We start from the raw sequence: 21,037 nt of genomic DNA, 5'->3' as shown, positions 1-21,037 counted from the left end.
CCTTTGCTTTTATGAAACATCCGACACCATTAGGATTTATGGAAGACACTTCTGAACATGTATTGCTAGTTTGCCCACTTCAGAATACTCATTAATTAACCCATTGAGACCTGGAAGGCATCATTATTTTATACTTTTAGCTTTTAAAAAAATAGCAGATATAAAAGCTCATAGCGTGGCACCAAGTGCCGTGCCACGAGCTTGTAGATCTGTTACCTTTGAAAAATCATGTGTGCAAATCTTTGTATATATACATGAAAAAGTTTGAGCACCACTGACATAGAAACATACGTTTTTCAAAAACCTTAGAAGGATTTAGACGACATTTGTAGAATCGGCCTCATGTTAATGGGTCAAAATAACTCATAACCAGAAATAGGCCATCTATAAGCTTTAACACGCTGTGAGCTTGTAGATCGTCTATTTTTGGTACGCGGCATGTCTTCCGCAGAAGACGTGCTGCCGGCTTCTATGCAAATGACTGAAATCGAGTCGTGACTGAGAACCTCAACCCATGCGTGTTAGAGCAGACCTTGCTCCTGGTTGCTGACCAGGGTCTGCAAAGCGATGGCGGCCTCCACCTTCACGGGCATCTCCTTGTCGGCGATCAGGTCCTGTTTGACCAGCTCCACGGCGTTCCTCAGCACCAGCTCGTCGTGGAACCGCAGCGGGCTGAAGCAGTGGAGCACCCAGCAGGACTGAGAAGGAACCAGGGTTCATTTTGTTGGCTTAAACCATGACCGCAAAGGTATCTGTCGACTCTACCTTTTTTCACTGATGAAAACTACATAAAAACGAAATAAAAGCTAAGCTATGATGACTAAAAGTAAGACTAAATATATTGACAATTTTGTCACCAAATAAAACCTAGACTAAAATTTGGGGGAGGGACTAGTGTAGAAGAGAAATAAAATACAAGTTATTTTATGTTTATATTTTATGGTTGCGTTCTGAAAATAGCAAATCAGGAAATGTCATTCCAAAATGGTACTTAAATCATTGAACAAATGGCTTTTTGAAAGAATTGCAGGCCAATCTTACTCGCATAAAACAGAACTGAGAATAAAAGGGAAATTCAAGTATACTATGTTGATTCCATCTTGATCAGCGGGAACATGATCAATTGATCGACTGATTAAAATAAACACGCTCTGAAAATGCACCAGACCACATTCCGCTGCCATGTTAAGGTGGGTGTTAATGGGCGGGCCGCAAATGCTTGAGATTTTCCAGTGGGCCATGGTCCAGAAAAGGTTGGGAACCGCAGGCCCAAGAATGTTTTTTATGTTCTATGAATAAAGCACAGCTAAAAGCTAAACAACTCATAAAGAACCCTGACTACAATTAAATCCAACACCATGAAATCAATGTTGAATGCCTCCTAATACTCCACTAACATGTTCCCCATACAAGCATTAAAAGATTATCACAAACATGAACGTCCTTGTTATAAAGTACAACTGTATATTACCTACAATCACATTCCTGCATTCTATTCTAGCACGCTCCGTATCCGAGGGGTTGGGATGTTGCAAATGTAAACATAATTGAGGGCAGACAGTCTGGTGAGGAACAAAGGCGGCATTGTTTGTGAGGAATATAAAGACGCGCTCACTCACCCGAGCTCTCAGGTATCCCAGGGGAGAATTGAGCAAGGGGAACACGTAGTTCTGTAACATCAGCTCCATTTGGTCCCTGTACACCCGCTTCTGTGGTGGATGGGAAGAGACACAGCAGAGGAGTCACGGTCACAGAGCTAGTCACAACACGGCCCGGTCAACTAACCCATACTGATATCCATCACCTCAAGGACAAGGCAAGGACCTTGGGCCTAGAATTATTGAATGCTTTAACCAGTGAAAAATAGCAGATATACAAGCTCACAGCGCGGCACTGCGAGCTTGTAGATCTGCTATTTTTGAAAAAGTCGTGAAAATGTGTGCAAATCTTTGAATATATGTATTTTCAAAGCAAACGTTTGTAACTAAAAGTTTGCTTCTGGGGGGTCCCTGGAACTAAATATTTTGAGATGGGGGTCTGTGGCCAAATAAATATCAGTTTGGGGGTCCTTCACATGAAAAGGTTTGAGAACCACTGACATAGTAGTCTCTCAAGAACAGACTAACTGAGCTCCAGTTCAAGTGAAAAGGACCTTTTCTTTGACAATGGCTGGCCAGATTGCTGACATAGAAACATAGGGTTTTTCAAAAAACCTTAGAAGGATTCAAAAGACAATTATAGAATCGGGTCAAAATTCTAATTTTCAAGATTTTTCAAAAATAGCAGATCTACAAGCTCGCAGCGCGGCACTTGGTGCCGCGCTGTGAGCTTGCATATCTGCTATTTTTCAATAGTTATAGCATTCAATAATGATACACAATAATGTGTACCCGTTCTAAATGGGTTAAAACAGGATGTAATAGCGACGCGTTGTTAGCTTGTAGATCTGCTATTTCCACTATTTTTGAAAATGTTTGAAAACATGAACATTTTTCAACATGTAAACGATTACAGGTATAATGATTATGACAAATTAATTGTGATTGTGTCAAATAATTGCGATTACACGATTATGTAATAATTGTGACAGGCCTAGCTAGGGTGTTACGACTTAAAATGGATGGAAATTCGCTTCTAGCATGAGATCATTTTCAATTGATTGATTTCTTTGAATTGTTCAGTAAATAAACAAATAATGTAAAGTAAAGCAAATTAATATCATAATTATTTCAAACTTTTGCCTCGATTATAATTAATGAATTAATTGAATGAACAAAAAATAGAAATACATTGAACTAGTGATTTGTTGATATATAAGAAAAAAGTCAAATAAAAACGTAGCTTCTCAATTATTCAGTCATAAGTCAGTTGCCCGCTCTAAATATTTGCGTATATATTTTCAGTTAATTGCCCAGCACTAGCACAAGCCTGTGTGTTGTACTGAGGTTGGTCAGTGTATTTACTGTGTCTGGGCATTTGGCTGTGTATATATCGAATAGCAACACAACCAGTCCAACAAAACTGGACCTCAACGGAAATGAACCTTAGACTTCACTGTCATTTATTTCCCTTTCTTTTTTAATTATGGAAAAATAAACCAAACCCAATTGGACTCTCCCTTAGTGAAGAAGCCTCTCTCACATGGTCACTTCCACAAGCGATGTACACACACACACACACACACACACACACACACACACACACACACACACACACACACACACACACACACACACACACACACACACACACACACACACACACACACACACACACACACACACACACACACACACACACACACACACACGAGGTGTACATGCCTTTAGTAAGAGCTCAGCCAGAGCACCGATGCAGTGCAGTGCCCCGTCCTTCCTGCGGGGGTCAGCAGAGGGGTCCATCAGGATCTGGTGACAGAACTCCATCATCTGGGGAAGGACCTGAGCAAAATGCAGTGGTGGAAAGTAACTAAGCACATTGAGGTATTTGCACTTTTCTTCTACTCTACTCTGGTCCATGCTCAAGTTCCCTCAGGAACAGAGGGTTGAGGGAACATAGCCATGATCCCCTCTAATCCAATAAATGCTTTTACTCCACTACAATTATCTGAAAACTTTAGTTACTACCGGTAGTTACTAAGTAGATTGATTATTATTATTATTATTATTATTACAAAACATACATTAACCACTTCAGCCCTATATACATTTCGGCTATTTGAAAATGAGCTGATCTAAAAGCTATTGTGGGCTTGTAGATCTTATATTTTCTAGTATTTGTATACATTCTAAAACCTGTGAAATGGGACATTCTTGCATAATGAGTACTCTCTACTTTTGTGCTTTATGTACATTTTGATACCAATAATGTTGTACTTTTACTTAAGAAAATGTTGAATTACAGACCTTTACTTGTAACAGAGTGTTTCTACATTGCAGTAGTGATACTTTTAGGCCTAGAATTATTTAATGCTTTAACTATTGAAAAATAGCAGGTATACAAGCTATTTTTGAAAAATCGGATATCTTTTTATAAGCGAACATTGTTAACCAACCTCTTAAGCCCCAGGGGGGTCCAGGGGAAAAATCCGCCTAAAATGCATCCCCAAATTGGAACAATTGTGGACACAAAACTACAATGATTGTGGCTACTCTTGACTCACCAAATGTCAGCTAACCCTTGAAAATTCACAAATGCAGTGTAAAACCTCACATTTCTCTTACCAAATTGTCCTGCTATGATCACTTACCTAGGAAAAGATGATTGATAAAGACCTCCGTCTATGGAAATTTTGCCTTTTGAATAGTGAATGAGCCTCAAGACCTCATTGAAAACATATATAGTGAATAGAGAAATTGTTTACCAAGGTGTCATCAATTGATTGGCAAAATTGTATGAATATATTCCAAACTATGTAAACTGTACTGATGTTTTAGTGAGAGTAGTGCTGTAATATTTGTAATGTTAAAGTATAGGGTGAAAAATGATAAAAACGAGTAACAATAAGTAGTAATAATACTGTAATTGGAGTAATTTATGGATGAAAAGTACAATGGCAGCTGTTTACTATGCTGTAGGCCCACTGTAACAATAATCAACAATGAAATTGTAGTTTTATTTGGTCTATATTGATTTATTGACATTTATTGACAGCTGTTCAGAGGTCAACACCTTTTGCCCCCACCGGCGGGGGCAATGGGGTTCAAGAGGTTAAATATTTGCTTCTGGGTGGTCCCTGGAACAACATATTTTGAGATGGGGGTCCGCAGCCAAATACATGTAATTTTGGGGGTCCTTGACATGAAAAGGTTTTGAGAACCACTGATTTAGAAGACATTTATAGAATCGGGTCAAAAAAGAAAAAAGAAAAAAAAAATATATATATATATATATATATATATATTATTAAAATATAAAATATGCACAAATGTTTTCTTTTATTTTTTTAAATAGCAGATATATACAAGCAGCTTGTATATATATATATATGCTATTTTTTTAATAGCTAAAGCATAAAATAATGGTTAAAGTGGTTAAAATCTAAAGTGACACAGATTTACGTTCAGGCCTAAATGGCTTAAAAAGGATAACCGGGCCCTAAAATGTTATGTTCACCTCCTTCCTCTTGCGCGCAGCTTTGCACAGCAGGCTCTGGGCAGCAGTGGCGGGGAGAGCGTGGTCATCATACAGATCTACAACACACAAAAACATACTGTACAGGCTGGCATAGAGGTCTACAACACACTAGGGACAGGGTTCCTGCACATTTGGAATTTCAAAATTCCATACTTTTTCCAGACTCAAATTTCCAGACTTTCTGAGAACTTTCTGAGTAAATATATAAATAGATATATGTAATTAAATGATCTAATCATCAGCTTGTACATCGTATATATATTGTTGCAAAATAATTTCCAGAATATTGTAGCAAGGTAGTAGGTACTATACCAAATCCAGATAAGTTCAATACACTGCATTTTATTCAAGCTGCACGTGAACAGATCAATACTTTTTTTTTTATTACGATTTGACCATTTCATGTCACGATTATTGTGACCAAAGAAATTGTGATTTACGATATTATCACGAAAATCTAAATATCCCCAACATCCAGTATCCTGGGGCGGAACATTTGCCCCAAAAATAGCCGACCTACAAGCTCGCAACGTGACATGTTGATAGGCCTTTTTTTTTTGGCAAAGAGAAAAAAAGACTGTATCAAGTACATTATTTCCAGGTCCGTTTTACCAATTGTAGAGGGTTTAAATGGTACCGGATATGCAGCTCTTCAAATAAAAGTTGAATTGATCCCAATCCCAGTGTATGGCGGAAGATAATTTCACGATAAATGTAAATCTCCACAATACGATTATTGTGAGTGTTTTTTTATCACAATAAATGATAATAACAATTATCGTCCCATCCCTACAACACACAACAACAACATACAGGCTGGAAAACGCAGAATGGACTAGGGGGTCTTCAGAGTTACTACAGGGGGTCCTCCAAATCTTTGTGTGATAGGAACTTTATTTTTTCCACATAAACCACTTGAACCCTAGTATCCCTATTCTGTGTGGAACATTAGCCAAAAATAGCAGATCTACAAGCTCACAACGCTTGTAGATCTGCTATTCTTGGCAAAGAGGTTTGGTGTAGAAGGAAAAGAGTGGACTAAGTATTGATGGTTCAATGTCCAAAACCTACACTGATGATATTGCTGTCAGACAAAGTCTAGTCTAAGCTAAGAAATCTATGAACATTTTTAATATGCAACACAACTTTATACAATATTAGTACAATATTAGCTTCATCTCTCCCAGCTAAGGGGTCCTTGGCCTGAAAACGTTGAAGACCCCTGGACTACTGTAGTGGTTCTCAAACCCATTTCCCAACAAAAGAACTTTGGTTCTAGAACTGGTTCCGTTCTAGATTCTTGGAACCTTGCTGCTTTCCCGGAACCAGGGGCCATTTTTTGTTTCCAGTTCCCGAACTAACTTTTAGGGGTTCTGAACCAATTCATTTTCAGTGGTAACACTCTGATCAGGTTCAATATTAGGCGGGGGAAAAAAGAAATTAACCGGTTCAACCCCGGCGGAAAAGGGGCCTGAGAGTGTGCAAATGGACCTGCAAGGGTCCATTTTGTTCCATTTTACAGTCTAAAGAGTTACAGACCTGTAAGTGTCCATTTCTACAGTCTCAGAGTTACAGAACTGTAAGGGTCCATTTGGAACCCCCACAAGGAAACCAGAGGGGTCCCTCCCTGGGCCTGGACACCCACAACCTGTTCATAGATTCCATATAGTTTCATCGTTTGACAGCACAATCATCAGTGTATTTTGGATTCATGTCAATTTGTGTTTTCAGATATTTAACCACTTGAGCCGTCATTACCTAATAAACTTGACCTTTTACACTGTACTTAGTCTGCTCTTTTTCCTCCTCTACACCAAACCTCTTTCGCAGCACGAGGCGTTGTGAGCTTGTAGATCTGCTCTTTTTGGCTACAGTAGTTAGAATATGGTTCACGTTGTTAATATAAAAAGGATTGTAAGATTTGGAGGACCCCCTGTAGTAACTCTGAGGACCCCGGACCCTCTGTTGAAGACCCCTGCACCCCTGCACTAGACAACAGGTATGTTATGAGATCTGTTACCCACAGAAACCTGCCACTAGGTGTCACAGTATCTACAAATACAAAACTCCCTAAGCATTGATAAACATCTCCTGCATAAATCTCTATATTGCTGTGTGCTGTGTGTGTGTGTGTGTGTGTGTGTGTGTGTGTGTGTGTGTGTGTGTGTGTGTGTGTGTGTGTGTGTGTGTGTTCCTGTTTTAACCACCATCTGGGGACTAAAAACTGTTAACACAGTCACATTCTGGGGACCTCCCTAAGGAAAAGGGTTAGGGTTAGGTTTAGGGTTAGGGTTAGGGATAGAGGTTAGGGTAAGGCCACAGAAAACGAATGGAAGTCTATGTAATGTCCCCACAAGGTAGGTGCGCAAGCCTGTGTGTGTGTGTGTGTGTGTGTGTGTGTGTGTGTGTGTGTGTGTGTGTGTGTGTGTGTGTGTGTGTGTGTGTGTGTGTGTGTGTTTCCACTCACTGAATTTCATCCGGATGTATTCATAGGGGTCTTCCTGCCAGAGTTTCTCGTCCTCGTCTTTGTAACACATGAGCGGGAAGATGACCTCCTGACTTATGGTCTGTCAAGCACACATCAGCCATGAACACACTTTTAATTCGGCTTTTTATACTCAATCTATAAAGCAATCTATAAAAGGGGTCATGACATCAAAAAATTAAAAATGTAAATGTTGTGGCTTTCTTGTTTCCTGACCTCAATTACACCCAAACAAATGAACATTCAACATTCAGTGGTTTTTCTGTAATCTGTAGTTTTTGGAATATAGGCTCAGAAATGTGGGTTCAGACAGAGAAACTTTCATTTGATTTAAACAGAGATACAGTCTAACTTTCAGAACTTGAGTTACTAATAGTTTAGACATTTTCATTAGTTTTATATTTTACTTTAGTTTCGATCCGTAAAGCAGGTTTGCTAGCTTAGTTACAACTTTTAGTTTGTTTTGTTTCAGTCATGATTAGTTAGCTTGAGTTATTTTTTACTGTAATATACAGTAGGGTAGTCAGAGGGAAAGTTTCAAAAAGACCAGAAGAACAGCAGCTCTATAAGATGTACAAGCTGAGCTTGAAAATAGCAGACCTCCAAGCTCACAACGCTTCACGCTGCAACATGTTGTGAGCTTGGAGGTCGGCTATTTTCGGTGCTTGATACCACACTGAACTAAGTATAACCAAGTGAATATTGTGGTGTACAGCATGGATTTCTACACAGAGAGGGCAATTCTTTCAACATAAGATGCTGCAGTCAAGTTCAGGAGAGTTTGGACAAGGCAATTCTCTTGAATGCTGCCTTCAGGTATGGCATGGAAAGATGGCATTTGCATTTCTTTCACCATAGTAAAAACTGCATTCATGGTCTAGAGAGGGCACTTTTTACAGACAGGATAAAAGGGCAGGCTCAGGCTCAAGCCCCCTTTGATGTCTATGTGTGCATGTGCCTGTATATACCGTATATACATGTATTTTATTTTAATACATTATTCTAGTTTTCGTTATTTGGTTAGGTTTTAGTGACCACTATTGACCCTGGTCCCACCTGCATGTGTGGTTTCATCTGTTTCCAGGTGATGGAGTGAGACAGGCCCTGGTTGAGGTAGTTGAGCGACTGCTGCAGGACATGCGGCGTGACGTACTGCTTCTGTCTGTACTGGTCCACCACCTTCAGCAGCACCTGGACACAACACACCAACCACTTCACAGAGGGGTTCCGGGACCCCTAGGGCAGTGTTCACTGGTTCTCAAACCAGTGGACCCCCCCTATAAACGATATGTATTTGGCTAAGGAACCCCCATCAGAAAAATATTTGGGGCCAAGGACCTCCAGGAGCAAAGATTTGAGTTAAAAAATGTTCGCTTTAAAAATAAATATCCAAAAAGAGTTGCACAAAAGTGCATGATTTTCCCAAAATAGCAGATCTACAAGCTCATAGTAGCCAAATTATAAAATATGGTTAAAGTAGTTCAAATGATCGTGACGCCATATTAACACTTATGTTGCAATGATTTTTTTCTCTTCAATGTCTCGCGTTGCCATGGTTACCATAGACTTCCATGTAATTGTGCAATTGTGTAAAAAGTGCACGCCCATGCCTAGATGATGCACCACGTGTGTAGATGCTGTTCACAGCTTTCAAACAAAAAAATCCGCTTGGAAATCCGTTCAGGCATTCATGATTTATCAGCCATTATGTTTTCTTCAGATGTAAACAAACATGGCTGCCATGTTTGAAAGAATGAGTTGGTATGGGGGTTAAACATGCAATTTCGCGATCGCGATCATGCCTAATACATTTCTGGAGGTCCAAAAACATTTTTTGAAAAAAAAAAATTGAAAAAAAAAAACTTTTTTTTTTTTTCAAAAACGGCCCAAACTCGGGAAACTCGGGGTTGGCACAGCGGTAGTACCAATACAAACTCGGGAAACTCGGGGTTGGCACCATATGTGTTAACACATTTTGCTGGGGACCCCAGCAGAAATGAAGGAGAGGTATGTACATACCTGTTGTATGCCCACTGAGTATGTCTTCAGGAAAAAGTCGGCAAACTCAAAGTACTCCTTTGTCACGTTGCCTGGGCTTCCATACCTATACGACCCGCACCACAGGGACACAACCAGAGGGAACGGAAGAAATGGGAATCAGTCATGTCAATCCCTATGCACACCAAATGGTGTTTCAGTAACACTTGCTATGAAGCACATCTGTAATGCATCGTAAACATCTATCCATGGGCAATGCAAAACTGGAAGGGTGTGCATTCCCAAGTCAGTTCTTATAATGCATTATGATCCGCAAAACAATAAATAAAATAATAAATATATATATATACAGTATATATATTTATTATTTTTATGATTTTTTATTTTTACAGAATCAAATATTTCATGATCATGATTCACCAGGATCCTGGATGGCTTGATTCTAGGCTAATTGATATAAATATTGTTGTAAAAGTCTACGGGAAAAATGAATGGCTGATTTTTTTTTGTGTGTGTAAACCACGCCCACTGCTATGCCCTACATAGACAGCACACAGGCTTCATAAAACGCGTGACTGAGGTTTCTGATGAAGAGTCTCACCTCTCAAACAGTCTAGTAATGATGTGCAAGGCCCACTTCTTACACTTCCACCACACCAACTCTGGACGGTCATCCTCGTCCACCTCCAATGTCTCCTAGCACGCACAATGACAAACAAATCCATAGTGAGGGTCATTTGTACACATTAAAGGGCCGTTCACACTGAGCACTACAACAATAACTATAATAACTATATAATTTGCCATTGTATTTTTGGAGTGTTGCTCCTGGAACAGGAACTATAGCTCCAACATCTGCCTTTGTCTGGTCAAAAAAACGATGGGAAAAACGTGTTAAAAAAAGTCCGGGCAACTGAGGCGTGGATAGGGATGGGTATCGTTCACCTTTGAATCGATACGATACCTTTTTCGATACCTGGGAATCGAAACGATACCCTTCCCTAGGCGTGGCCTACATCTTGGCACAAATGGCTCAAAGTTTGTTGTGTAAAATGTCCGGGACTTAAGTAAACTGAAGCATGACCTACATCTGGCCTAGATATGGCCTACATCTTGGCACAAACGGCTCAAAGTTTGTTGTACGCTCAGGGTCCCATTGGCCAAGCTTCGCAGGAAGCGCTGTGATTGGCTAGCCAAATTAATTCATAAATAGTACAGCTCACTTCACACTAAGTGTGATTTTTGGTGTTGCTGTTGTTAGTCATGGCTGCCACAATCTGGCTAGCCATCGTCAAAGAAAAGGGAACGCCCACTCGGGTTGTCCCTCTTCCTTTGAGAGGAAGAAGCGTAAGCTATCATGACTCTGTTTCGAGAGAATGTGGCTGCTAGTTCCCACCTGATGTCGTGTGTGAGCTCTGACTGTTCCAGATCATAGTAAATAACTGCTAGATTGCATAGCGTCTTAAGTCTAGGAAAAAACCTTTTGGTCATCTTATCGTCTAATCAGACTTTTTTAATTTATTTTTTATAATGGAAAATGGAAACATTTAGTAAGATAAAAAATTATAAAGAATAAATGAAAAGAAGTTATCAAACAAAAACATGGCCTGCTCACGTATTAGGAGGGTAGTATGAGTCACTAGAAAAGATAATGGGTGTTTTTAATGAATCTATCCTGGTTAAAATGGATAATAGGTGTGTATGGGGAGGCGTCCTACAGGAGGAAGATCTGGTAAAATTTACATCAAATATGTAAATATTGAATCAAGCAAATTGGTCAGGGTGTTAATAAAAGCCTGATTAGACGATAAAATGACCAAACGTTTTTTTGAAAGTGAAATATCCCTTTAAGTCTAAGATGAACAGGTTAATTCTCCAAAGAGGATGATACAATATCCCACTATGCAACAGTTACAGTGCATCCAATTCACTGAACAAGGTCTTTTCCCTCAACCTTCTTCCAGGAGAAGGACTCTGGACTGAATTTCCACAGATCCTGGTAAACAATTTAAGCAGAGGAACTCAGAACAGAGTGTTGTATGTGTCTTACAGGAGGCACGTCTCTGTCCATGACGGCTCTGAGGATCTCCATCCACTGGGTCATGACGGTGTTGTTGATCAGCTGGAGAGGCAGGGAGTACTGCGGGGGAAATCACACCCACAACTCTTGTCATGGTCACCACCATCGATGCGTCAAAACAACACACACAAAGACACAGAAACTCAGCCCAGCTATTAGAAACTATGGTCCCGTTTAGGCGATAGTGGCCTCTAGAGAAAACGGTGAAATAAAATGTCAGGCGTGCCGTCCGCTTAGACGATAACGGCGTTTTCGGGGGGTTGAATCCTCAACAGGCACGTGCACACATAGACATCAAAGGGGGCTTGAGCCCCTTCCCTTTTATCTGTCTGTAAGAAGTGCCCTCTCCAGACCATGAATGTTGTTTTTACTATGGTGAAAGAAATGTAAAATTCCCTCTTTCCATGCCATACCTGAAGGCAACATTCAATAGAATTAGCTTGTCCAAACTCTCCTGAACTTGAATACAGTAGTGACGTAGACATACAAAAATGGCACACAAAAAAATAGCTACTCTACAAGCTCACAACATGGTGCATCGCCATAGCCATTGCAAAGAAAGATTTACCTTGGCAGATTAGGTCTGGCTCCGCTCAATTATTCAAATATGTCAATGCTGAGGAATCAACCAGGAGCCCAGTATGCAAATGTAGGCCGGGCGTATCACCTTTGCACTACTCTGATTGGTTGTAGGTTTGAATCGTTTTGTAACCAAAATTGTAATGACACCAACCAGGGGCCAGTATGCAAATATAGGGCGGGCGTATCACCTTTGCACTACACTGACTGGTTGTAGGTCTAACCAATAGAGTCTGTTTGAATCTTTTTCTAACCGTCCCTTGGGGGGGAAAAAATAACACTGATAAGAACCAGACTAATATCAACGCAGTGATATTGTCTGGCTATGCGAGGCTAGCATCGCCATCCATTGTGAGCATGTAGATCTACTATGTTCACTCGTAAAAAACTAAGTTCATCAATCGTAATGAGAGATTAATGTACGATTCAAAATCTAAACAATCCCACTGATCCCTGCGAAAGGGACTCTCATCTTTGGTGGAACTTTCACATTACTGTCAATGACACTTAGCTCTTCTTTTTTTAAATCATCATTGACTTGACTTTGAATCTCGATCACCGTAAAAGCCGGCTCACACACACGCACACACACGCACACAAACCCACCTGTACAAGAGCGTGGAAGATCTTGAGGATCTGTTTCTGGATGAGTACAGAGAAAATGGTGGCGTCTGCCAGGAGCTGGCTGATGAGCTGCTGAATGCGAGGCAAGAAAATCTGCATCGCTGCCATCAACGGTTCCCTCTCATCCGCCTTCTTATACCTGACACACACACACGTGCACACACACACACGTGCACACACACACGTGCACACACACACACACACACACACCCAGATCATCAATATGTCCGTACCAAGACTTGGCCATGTCCGTGGAACATTTAATATATTTTCTGTTTTACACACCATTACAATGTTCTTATTTTGATCATAATACCCAATTACTACTGAGTGTCAACGACTCACTCGTAGGTCTTCACCAGCTGGTAGAGGGCCAGCAGACTGCCATACCAGCTGCTGCTGTTCTGGGACTGCAGGTACACGCCCAGCTTGTCCACGATGCCCGTCCAGCGGCCGGGGAAGTCATGCTTTATGATGGCGCGCAGACACATCGTCAGCTGGGCCCTGGTAGGACGAGAGACAGGGGCGTCACAAGGGGGGAGAAAGTGGGGGGGGCTTTCATTATTTTATACTTTAGCTATTGAAAAATAGCAGATATACAGGCTCGCAGCGCAGATCTGCTATTTTTGAAAAGTCATGAAAACTTGTTAAGCGAACATTTACAGTATAATTAAAATTTTGCTTCTGGAGGGTCCCTGGAACTAAATATGTTGAGATGGGGGTCTTGTAGATTGTCTATTTTCAGCAAAGAGGTTTGGTGTAGAGGGGGAAAAGAGCAGACTAAAGTACCATGCATAGTAGTACATAAGGACCGCAGGAATACACAAGCAACGGAGGGTGAGATAACTTTACTCCGTTTGGTCCGGTTAGACTCCCAGTACGTAACACTTCGGATGATTTATCTCCGTATACGGACCATTACGGACAGCACCCAACTGGACGGACTCAACGTACAAGATGTATCCGTAGCAAGAAGTACCCACGGCCACCGTTGTCAAACATAGGCGCAGTAGTGAGGAAAATTACTTTTCCTCTGCTTTATGACAGCGGTTCTCAAACTATGTGTCCCAATGAGAAATATATTGTATCAAGAAACGGTAAAAAAAGGAACGTCGGACTCGCAACAGGACGGCTTGACACACACACACACACACACACACACGCACACGCACCGCCTATCCTCCTCCAACAGCTGCCAACAAGACGAGGCACACAAGAAGAGCTGATTAATTAGCTCAGCGGCTCATCATATACTTGGGAATTATAAGCGGGTGTGTTTTTTTTTGTTAATCACTCCAGGTCCTGATCCATATGTGATTAAATCTGTACCCTCGTGGACTTTTACATTTACCGCGAATCCGCGAAACAACTTTGCCGACAGACAGCAGAACCTGCAGTCCAGACTGTTACCACTTATAACATCACGTCGTCGGGTCAAGAAATTCTGTGGTTCTACATATTTTGTCTGCTTCGCTTTTGTTAGCTATTCTGTTCTGTGCTGCGAGGCACAATATGTGGTGTGCGGCCCAACGGAGAGCGGGTCGGCACGGACATAACGTAGAGGAGGAACTATGTACGTCGACGGAATTACTGTACGTAATCTCTCACCCAAAACGTACACAAAATGAACCATACGTAACTATAAATGGCCCTTAAATGGGAGCACACACTGAACGTGGACGGCTGCGTATCGGCCCTGCTTCATCTCTCTCTCAACTAAGGGCTCCTTGGCCTGAAAAGGTTGAAGACCCCTGGACTATGTAGACTACCTGGACTATGTAGACTACCCGAGACTAGTCCTGTACCTCTGGTGGATGATGATGTGTTGTTACCTGATGGACTCTGGACACTGGATGATGCCCTCCACGATGTGCTGTCTGATCTGCTGACGGTCGTTCTCGTGGATGTTGAAGGGGAACACCACCTCACCCACAGAGGGCTCTCTGTCCTGCCAGTACTGACTCACCATGTTCTTCAGGTAGATGGCAGCTGTGGCACGCGCGCGCGCACACACACACACACACACACACACACACACACACACACACACACACACACACACACACACACACACACACACACACACACACACACACACACACACACACACACACACACACACACACACACACACACACACACACACACACACACACACACACACACACACACACACACAGGATCAGTCTCAGGTTTAAATGGGTTAATCAGATGTGTGGTTCTCATCCTTTTCAGGCCGCGACCGCGCAAAATAATCATATCTGAACTGGGGACCCCTACCAACCTGATAGCATTTAGAATTGTAGGAGTTGGGAGGCATTCGATTTTGTTTGACTCGGTTCCACAGATACGGTAAATATTGTGAAAATAGCAGTGTTGCGAAGCATCAACATTTTTGCCTTTTTCTTATATTCTTATCTTGATTCGACCAGTGTCAAATACTGGTCGTTTTCTTTTTAGGTATTAAAAAAGGTCTTAAAAGTCCTTCAATTGTTACTTCACTGTCATCTGCCCCCCACAAAATCATGTGTCGACCCCCCTAGGGGTCCCAACCCACAGGTTGAGAACCACGGATCTAGATCAACAACATTACACGCAACCACAAGTGAGGAATGCACAGAGGAGAGCAACAACATCACTCAAGGCTTCTACCACAGCCGTATGGATTCAAAAAGCCACAATTCAACAGCAGCCCAGTGCAGCGTCTCTCACTCTCTCTCTTACCTGCCTGGCGGACAGGGAAGTCCACCTGTTCAGACACAATGATCTGCAGCAGCGTGGGGGCAAAGTTGATGATCTTGAAGGACTGAAAAGACAAAGGGAGCGCACTTATTGGAACGTAACACAGGGATAGTATTAAGGATGGGACAATATAAAGCAATATTATCGTTTATCGTGATAAAAAACAGTCACGGTAATCGTATTGTGGAGATTTATTTTATCGTTATATTGTCCTCCGTCATGCACTGGGATCAATTCACCATTTATTTGCAGAGCTGCATATCCACTACCATTTAAACCCTTTATTGGTAAAACGTACTTATAATATACGTACTTGATAGTACTTTTTTCACTCTACCAAATCTTTTTGCCGAAAAATAGCAGATCTACAAGCTCACAACGTGCCGTGAGCTTGTAGATCTGCAAGATTTTGGCCAATTTTCTGCCCCAGGATAATGGATGTTGGGGATATTTTGATTATTGCAATAATATCGTAAATCACGATTTCTTTGGTCACAATAATCTTGATATGAAATTTTCATATCTTCCCATTCCTAAATTGTATTCTGTGGTATGACTTTTTACTTGACGATTAATTGTCACTCAAATAACTGCGATTAACGATTTAATTGTGTTTGTCATTGAACATTATGAATACAAAAAAAAAAAATCACATTCACTTTGGGCAGATACTGTATGACACTAGCATACATTTAATTACTCGTCACACACACACACACACACACACACACACACACACACACACACACACACACACACACACACACACACACACACACACACACACACACACACACACACACACACACACACACACACACACACACACACACACACACACATACATACATAGTGGAAAGAGCAGATCTACAAGCGCTTTGAGTTTTGAGGATCAGCCCAGGTTCGGTTTGGGGATAAAACAAGAGAGGAGAGCTTGAGATGGTCTGGACATGCGAATAGGAGAGAGTAGGGGTACATTGGGAGAATGATGAAGATGGAACTGCCAGGTAGGAATAGAATGGGAACGCCAGAGGAGCTTAATGGATGCGGTGAGAGACGACATGCAGGGTGCCGGAGTCACCGAGGAAGATGCAGAAAACAGATCCAGATGGAAACATAGGGATGGAAACTAATGATCCGCCGAATGGGGATTAGCCAAAATCAGAAGACAAAGACAAGCAAAAGCTTTGCGCTTGTAGATCGGCTATTTCAAATATTTTGAGGGAAATGTTTTAACATGGAATATTCCCTAATGTCTATATATATAGGCCTTGTGATAAAATGTCCTTGACATTTGTTACATTTTTCAAAGAAAGAAAGGTGACTTGATAAAAAAAAGAAAAAGAAAAAACACAGAGACAAAAGACAAAGTGATCTCTGTAGGCCTACTGTCTGTATGCCAATCTGTCAGCGATGTGATTGTGAAGTGTCAGTCAGCATTCCTATAAACTGAGAGTGGCACTGACTGCAATTTAATCACACAGATTCCTCTTGGCTGCATCACTTTTGTATTGCTCACCATTGTCGACTAACTAAACCACTAGGCTGCATGTTTAAAGCCTTCATGAAAATCCAATGTTTAACATTAACACAAAACTTTCAGCGTTGCAATTTTGCATGCAAGTCATCTGGCTGTGTGGAGGACATGCACGCACACACAGATCTGGCCAAGATCAGAACTAGACACTGTTGTTTCTAACAACAACAAAAAAAAATTATATATATATATATATATATATATATATATATATATATATATATATATATATATATATTATACACACACACACACACACACACACACACACACACACACACACACACACACACACACACACACTACAAGTACAAGAAACTACAAGTGAACATAATATCCAGTTTAATGCAAAACAATATCAACAAACTAAAATGTTTACAAACATCAAACATATTAACCAGGAAGGCTGGACTCACACAGCTGCGTGAAACATCTTCTCCGTATCGCCTGAGAATGGCCACTGGGGGCGCCGTACTAATGCATTGTCAATGGAAGGTTGTTTGGTTTTTTGTCGTTGCCGTGTCTCTAGCTCAACCGCAACCTGTCTTTTGGCCAAGAGACACGGCAACGACAAAACACCAAACAACCTTCCATTGACAATGCATTAGTACGGCGCCCCCAGTGGCCATTCTCAGGCGATACGGAGAAGATGTTTCACGCAAATGTCTGTACAGCGCCTAAGACTCCCTAATCGGGAGATAAGCAACCGTCAGGTCACAGTATACCCAAAGAGGCCTGTAAGTGGCACTGGTTCCACCCACAAGTTTGTACGACAAACGGTTGATGAGTAAAGCCAAATAAAGTTCCGGCCAATCAGAGGAGGGGGTGGGGCAAAGTTAAACCAATTAAGGTGAAGGACTCTTAATGAAGTTAATTGACACCAGCCACAAGTGTGTACGACAAACAGTTAATGAGTAAAGCCAAATAAAGTTTGGGCCAATCAGAGGAGGGGGCGGGGCTAAGTTAAACCAATTAAGGTGAAGGACTCTTAATCAAGTCAATTGACAGCAGCCACAAGTTTGTAGGACAAACGGTTGATGAGTAAAGCCAAATAAAGTTTCGGCCAATCAGAGGAGGGGGCGGGGCAAAGTTAAACCAATTAAGGTTAAGGACTCTTAATCAAGTCAATTGACACCACCCACAGGTTTGTAGGACAAACGGTTGATGAGTAAAGCCAAATAAAGTTTTGGCCAATGAGGGGAGGGGGCGGGGCAAAATTAAACCAATGAAGGTGAATGACTGTTGGAGCAGCAGGAGTGGGTGGTCCCCGGGAATTCCCTGTGAGCAGCCCAGTTGGGGTGTTGATTTGGTCATTTTTGCACTATTTGGTGGCGGTGGCAGGGGGTCCCTGGGGGTCCGTGGAAGTGCGGGGGTCCTGAAGGTTATGGTTTGGCAGGCAAGGAGTGTGTGTAGAAAATTCCACATGGATAGGGGCAACGATGGCGGAGATATGAGTAGTAGGGCAAAAGTGTGACGTGACAGACAGACAGACAGACTGACGGACAGACAGACAGCGGGTGGAGGTTTTGATACTGTAAATGCGACCTGACGGTTGCAATTAACTGCAAGGCGTTGTGAGCTTGTAGATCGGCTATTTTTGGCAAAGAGCTTTGGTGTAGAGGGGGAAAAGAGCAGACTAAGTACACAGTGAAAGGTCAAGTTTATTAAGTATTGACGGTCCAAGTGGGTTAAATATCTCAAAACACAAATTGACATGAATCCAAAATACACTGATGATTGTGCTGTCAAACTATTAAACTATATGGAATCTATGAACAGGTTGTGGGGGTCCCTGCTTCATCTCTCTCTCAACTAAGGGGCCCCTTAGCCTGAAAACGTTGACCCTGATAAAGGCTATAGGCATGCTGTTCAACAAACAAAATACTGTGGTGTTCTTCGGTGCTAGCAAGCCGCAAGCAGCAGCCTTTTATCACCGATATATATGGAATACAATTTGGCAGGCCTGATCTATAATAACCCTACAAATGGAAGGTTTGTAAATTGTATTCTATCTATCCCTAAAAAAAATATATATATAGGGCCCACGACGTTATATCACGATGATCCGTATTAGTACTTCGAGGCATCGTTTCAGGCAAAATGGGGGGGTTGGATGGATGCTACCCCCCCCCATCTAACAAAAACACAAACTACTTTGTGTGTGTTGTTGTTGTTGTGGCTGCAGAAACCCACCTGATTGAGTTCATTTTCAGCCGCTATCCTCAGGTTGGGGTCGATCGTGCCCTTCAGTGCCTGTATAATCCGATTGGGATCCATTATGTATTGTTAAAATGTGTTCAGTTTCCCCAAAGATCGGGTTTCTCTTCTGTGTGTTCTTCCTTCTCTTTCTCACAATCACATACATGTACTGGCCTGATTTATGCTTCGGCCGCACCGCGGTGGGAAAACAGCAGAGCTACAAGCCCACAGAGCGTCGCTTCCGCGACCCGCGGTGGGCTTGTAGGTCTGCTGTTTTCTAGATCTGCATAATATACACTTTTGGCCCTGCCCCGTTTTACCGGCAACCGGCTGACGGCGGACGTAAAGCAAAGTAAACAGACAGACTTCACTTTACGGCTTCTCTCTCTCGCTCTCAGTGCGTGTAAAGTAACTAAGTACATTTACTTGAGTACTGTACGTACAAGTACAATTTTGAGGTACCTTTACTTTACTGGAGTAGGCCTATTTCCAATTTTTCAGTAGCCTACCTTAACTTCTACTCCACTATACATCTCAGAGGCAAATATTGTAGCCTACTTTTACTCCACTACACAATTGTTTGACAACTTTAGTTACTAGTTGTTACTTTGTAGATTTAGATTATTACAAAATATACATTAACCACCTCAGTCCTGTAGATCTGCTATTTTCAAAATATTTTTATTTTATACATTTGAAAACTTGAAATGGGAAAATTCTGCATAATGAGTACTTTTACTTTTGGTATTTTAAGTAGGCCAACATTTTGATGCCAACACTTTTGTACTTAATATTCCAGTATTGATACTTTTACTTGAGTAAAACATTTGAGTACTTTTCCCACCACTGTCTCTTTTCATGTCCTGGCTTTATTCATATCGCTTCTCTCTCTGGCATATATGGCATTTTGCTGCCACCTTGCGTTGGAGTGGAGTTGCTTTTGAAACAACCAGATGTACAGTATATTATGTCTGACATCCATCTATGTATGTAGTGTATTGTATATCAGAAGTATTACATTATATAAATCTTTCATTATCACGTTCCTTTATTTTTATATTTCAATTAGATTTAATTCTATGTTGTCTCAATGCATATAGTCAAATATAATTGTGTCCCCTTTATGGATATTTTGTAGTAGATTATCTTTTAAAACCCTCCTCATTAATTCACCCTCTGTCATTTCCCTAACTGTCTATTATTGAGGTCTTCAACAGGGGGTCCGGGACCCCAAGGAGGTCCTCCAAATCTTTGAGTGATAGGAACTTTTTTTACTTCTTTTTTTTTTTATATTAACCACTTGAACCCTAGACTAGTGTTAGCCAAAAATAGCAGATCTACAAGCTCTTAACCGCCGTTGTGAGCCTGTAGATCTGCCATTTTCGGTAACGACTAACGAGGTTTGGTGTAGAGGGGAAAAAGAGCAGACAGAGTGAGAGGTCAAGTTTGTTAAGTATTGATGGTTCAAGTGGTTAAATATCTGAAAATTGTCATTAATCCAAAATAGACAGATGATTGTGCGGTCAAACAATGAAATGATGGAATCTCTGAACATGGTTACTTGTGGGGGGTCTCTGCTTCATCTTTCTCTCAGCTAAGGGGTTCCTGGCCTGAAAACGTTGAAGACCCCTGGTCTAATATTTTTACCAGCACCCAT

The 21,037-nt window shown here is 41.3% G+C and overlaps 1 protein-coding gene across 3 annotated transcripts in view; it reads right to left on the bottom strand.

Moving 5' to 3' along the window:
- Nucleotides 1-19,519, bottom strand: part of ipo8 (importin 8) — a gene marked incomplete at its 3' end in the record, with an annotated part of 39,611 nt that extends 20,092 nt beyond the window's left edge. For all 3 annotated transcript variants that reach the window (XM_080754179.1, XM_080754180.1, XM_080754178.1), the window contains exons 1-14: nt 19,375-19,519; nt 15,627-15,708; nt 14,735-14,891; nt 13,248-13,406; nt 12,885-13,041; nt 11,670-11,759; nt 10,221-10,315; nt 9,641-9,725; nt 8,678-8,812; nt 7,604-7,703; nt 5,116-5,192; nt 3,324-3,440; nt 1,620-1,709; nt 533-698 (exon numbers count right to left, since the gene is read on the bottom strand). In XM_080754179.1, the coding sequence (XP_080610305.1) occupies nt 533-698; nt 1,620-1,709; nt 3,324-3,440; nt 5,116-5,192; nt 7,604-7,703; nt 8,678-8,812; nt 9,641-9,725; nt 10,221-10,315; nt 11,670-11,759; nt 12,885-13,041; nt 13,248-13,406; nt 14,735-14,891; nt 15,627-15,708; nt 19,375-19,458 (1,594 nt within the window). In that variant the 5' untranslated portion in view covers nt 19,459-19,519. The remainder of the gene's footprint in view (nt 1-532; nt 699-1,619; nt 1,710-3,323; nt 3,441-5,115; nt 5,193-7,603; nt 7,704-8,677; nt 8,813-9,640; nt 9,726-10,220; nt 10,316-11,669; nt 11,760-12,884; nt 13,042-13,247; nt 13,407-14,734; nt 14,892-15,626; nt 15,709-19,374) is intronic.
- Between the last annotated feature and the right edge of the window lie 1,518 nt (nt 19,520-21,037).

This window comes from Nannobrachium achirus, assembly GCF_963921795.1.
Source record: "Nannobrachium achirus genome assembly, chromosome: 23".
Lineage (NCBI taxonomy): Eukaryota > Metazoa > Chordata > Actinopteri > Myctophiformes > Myctophidae > Nannobrachium > Nannobrachium achirus.
This window is presented reverse-complemented; position numbering and strand designations above follow the sequence as displayed.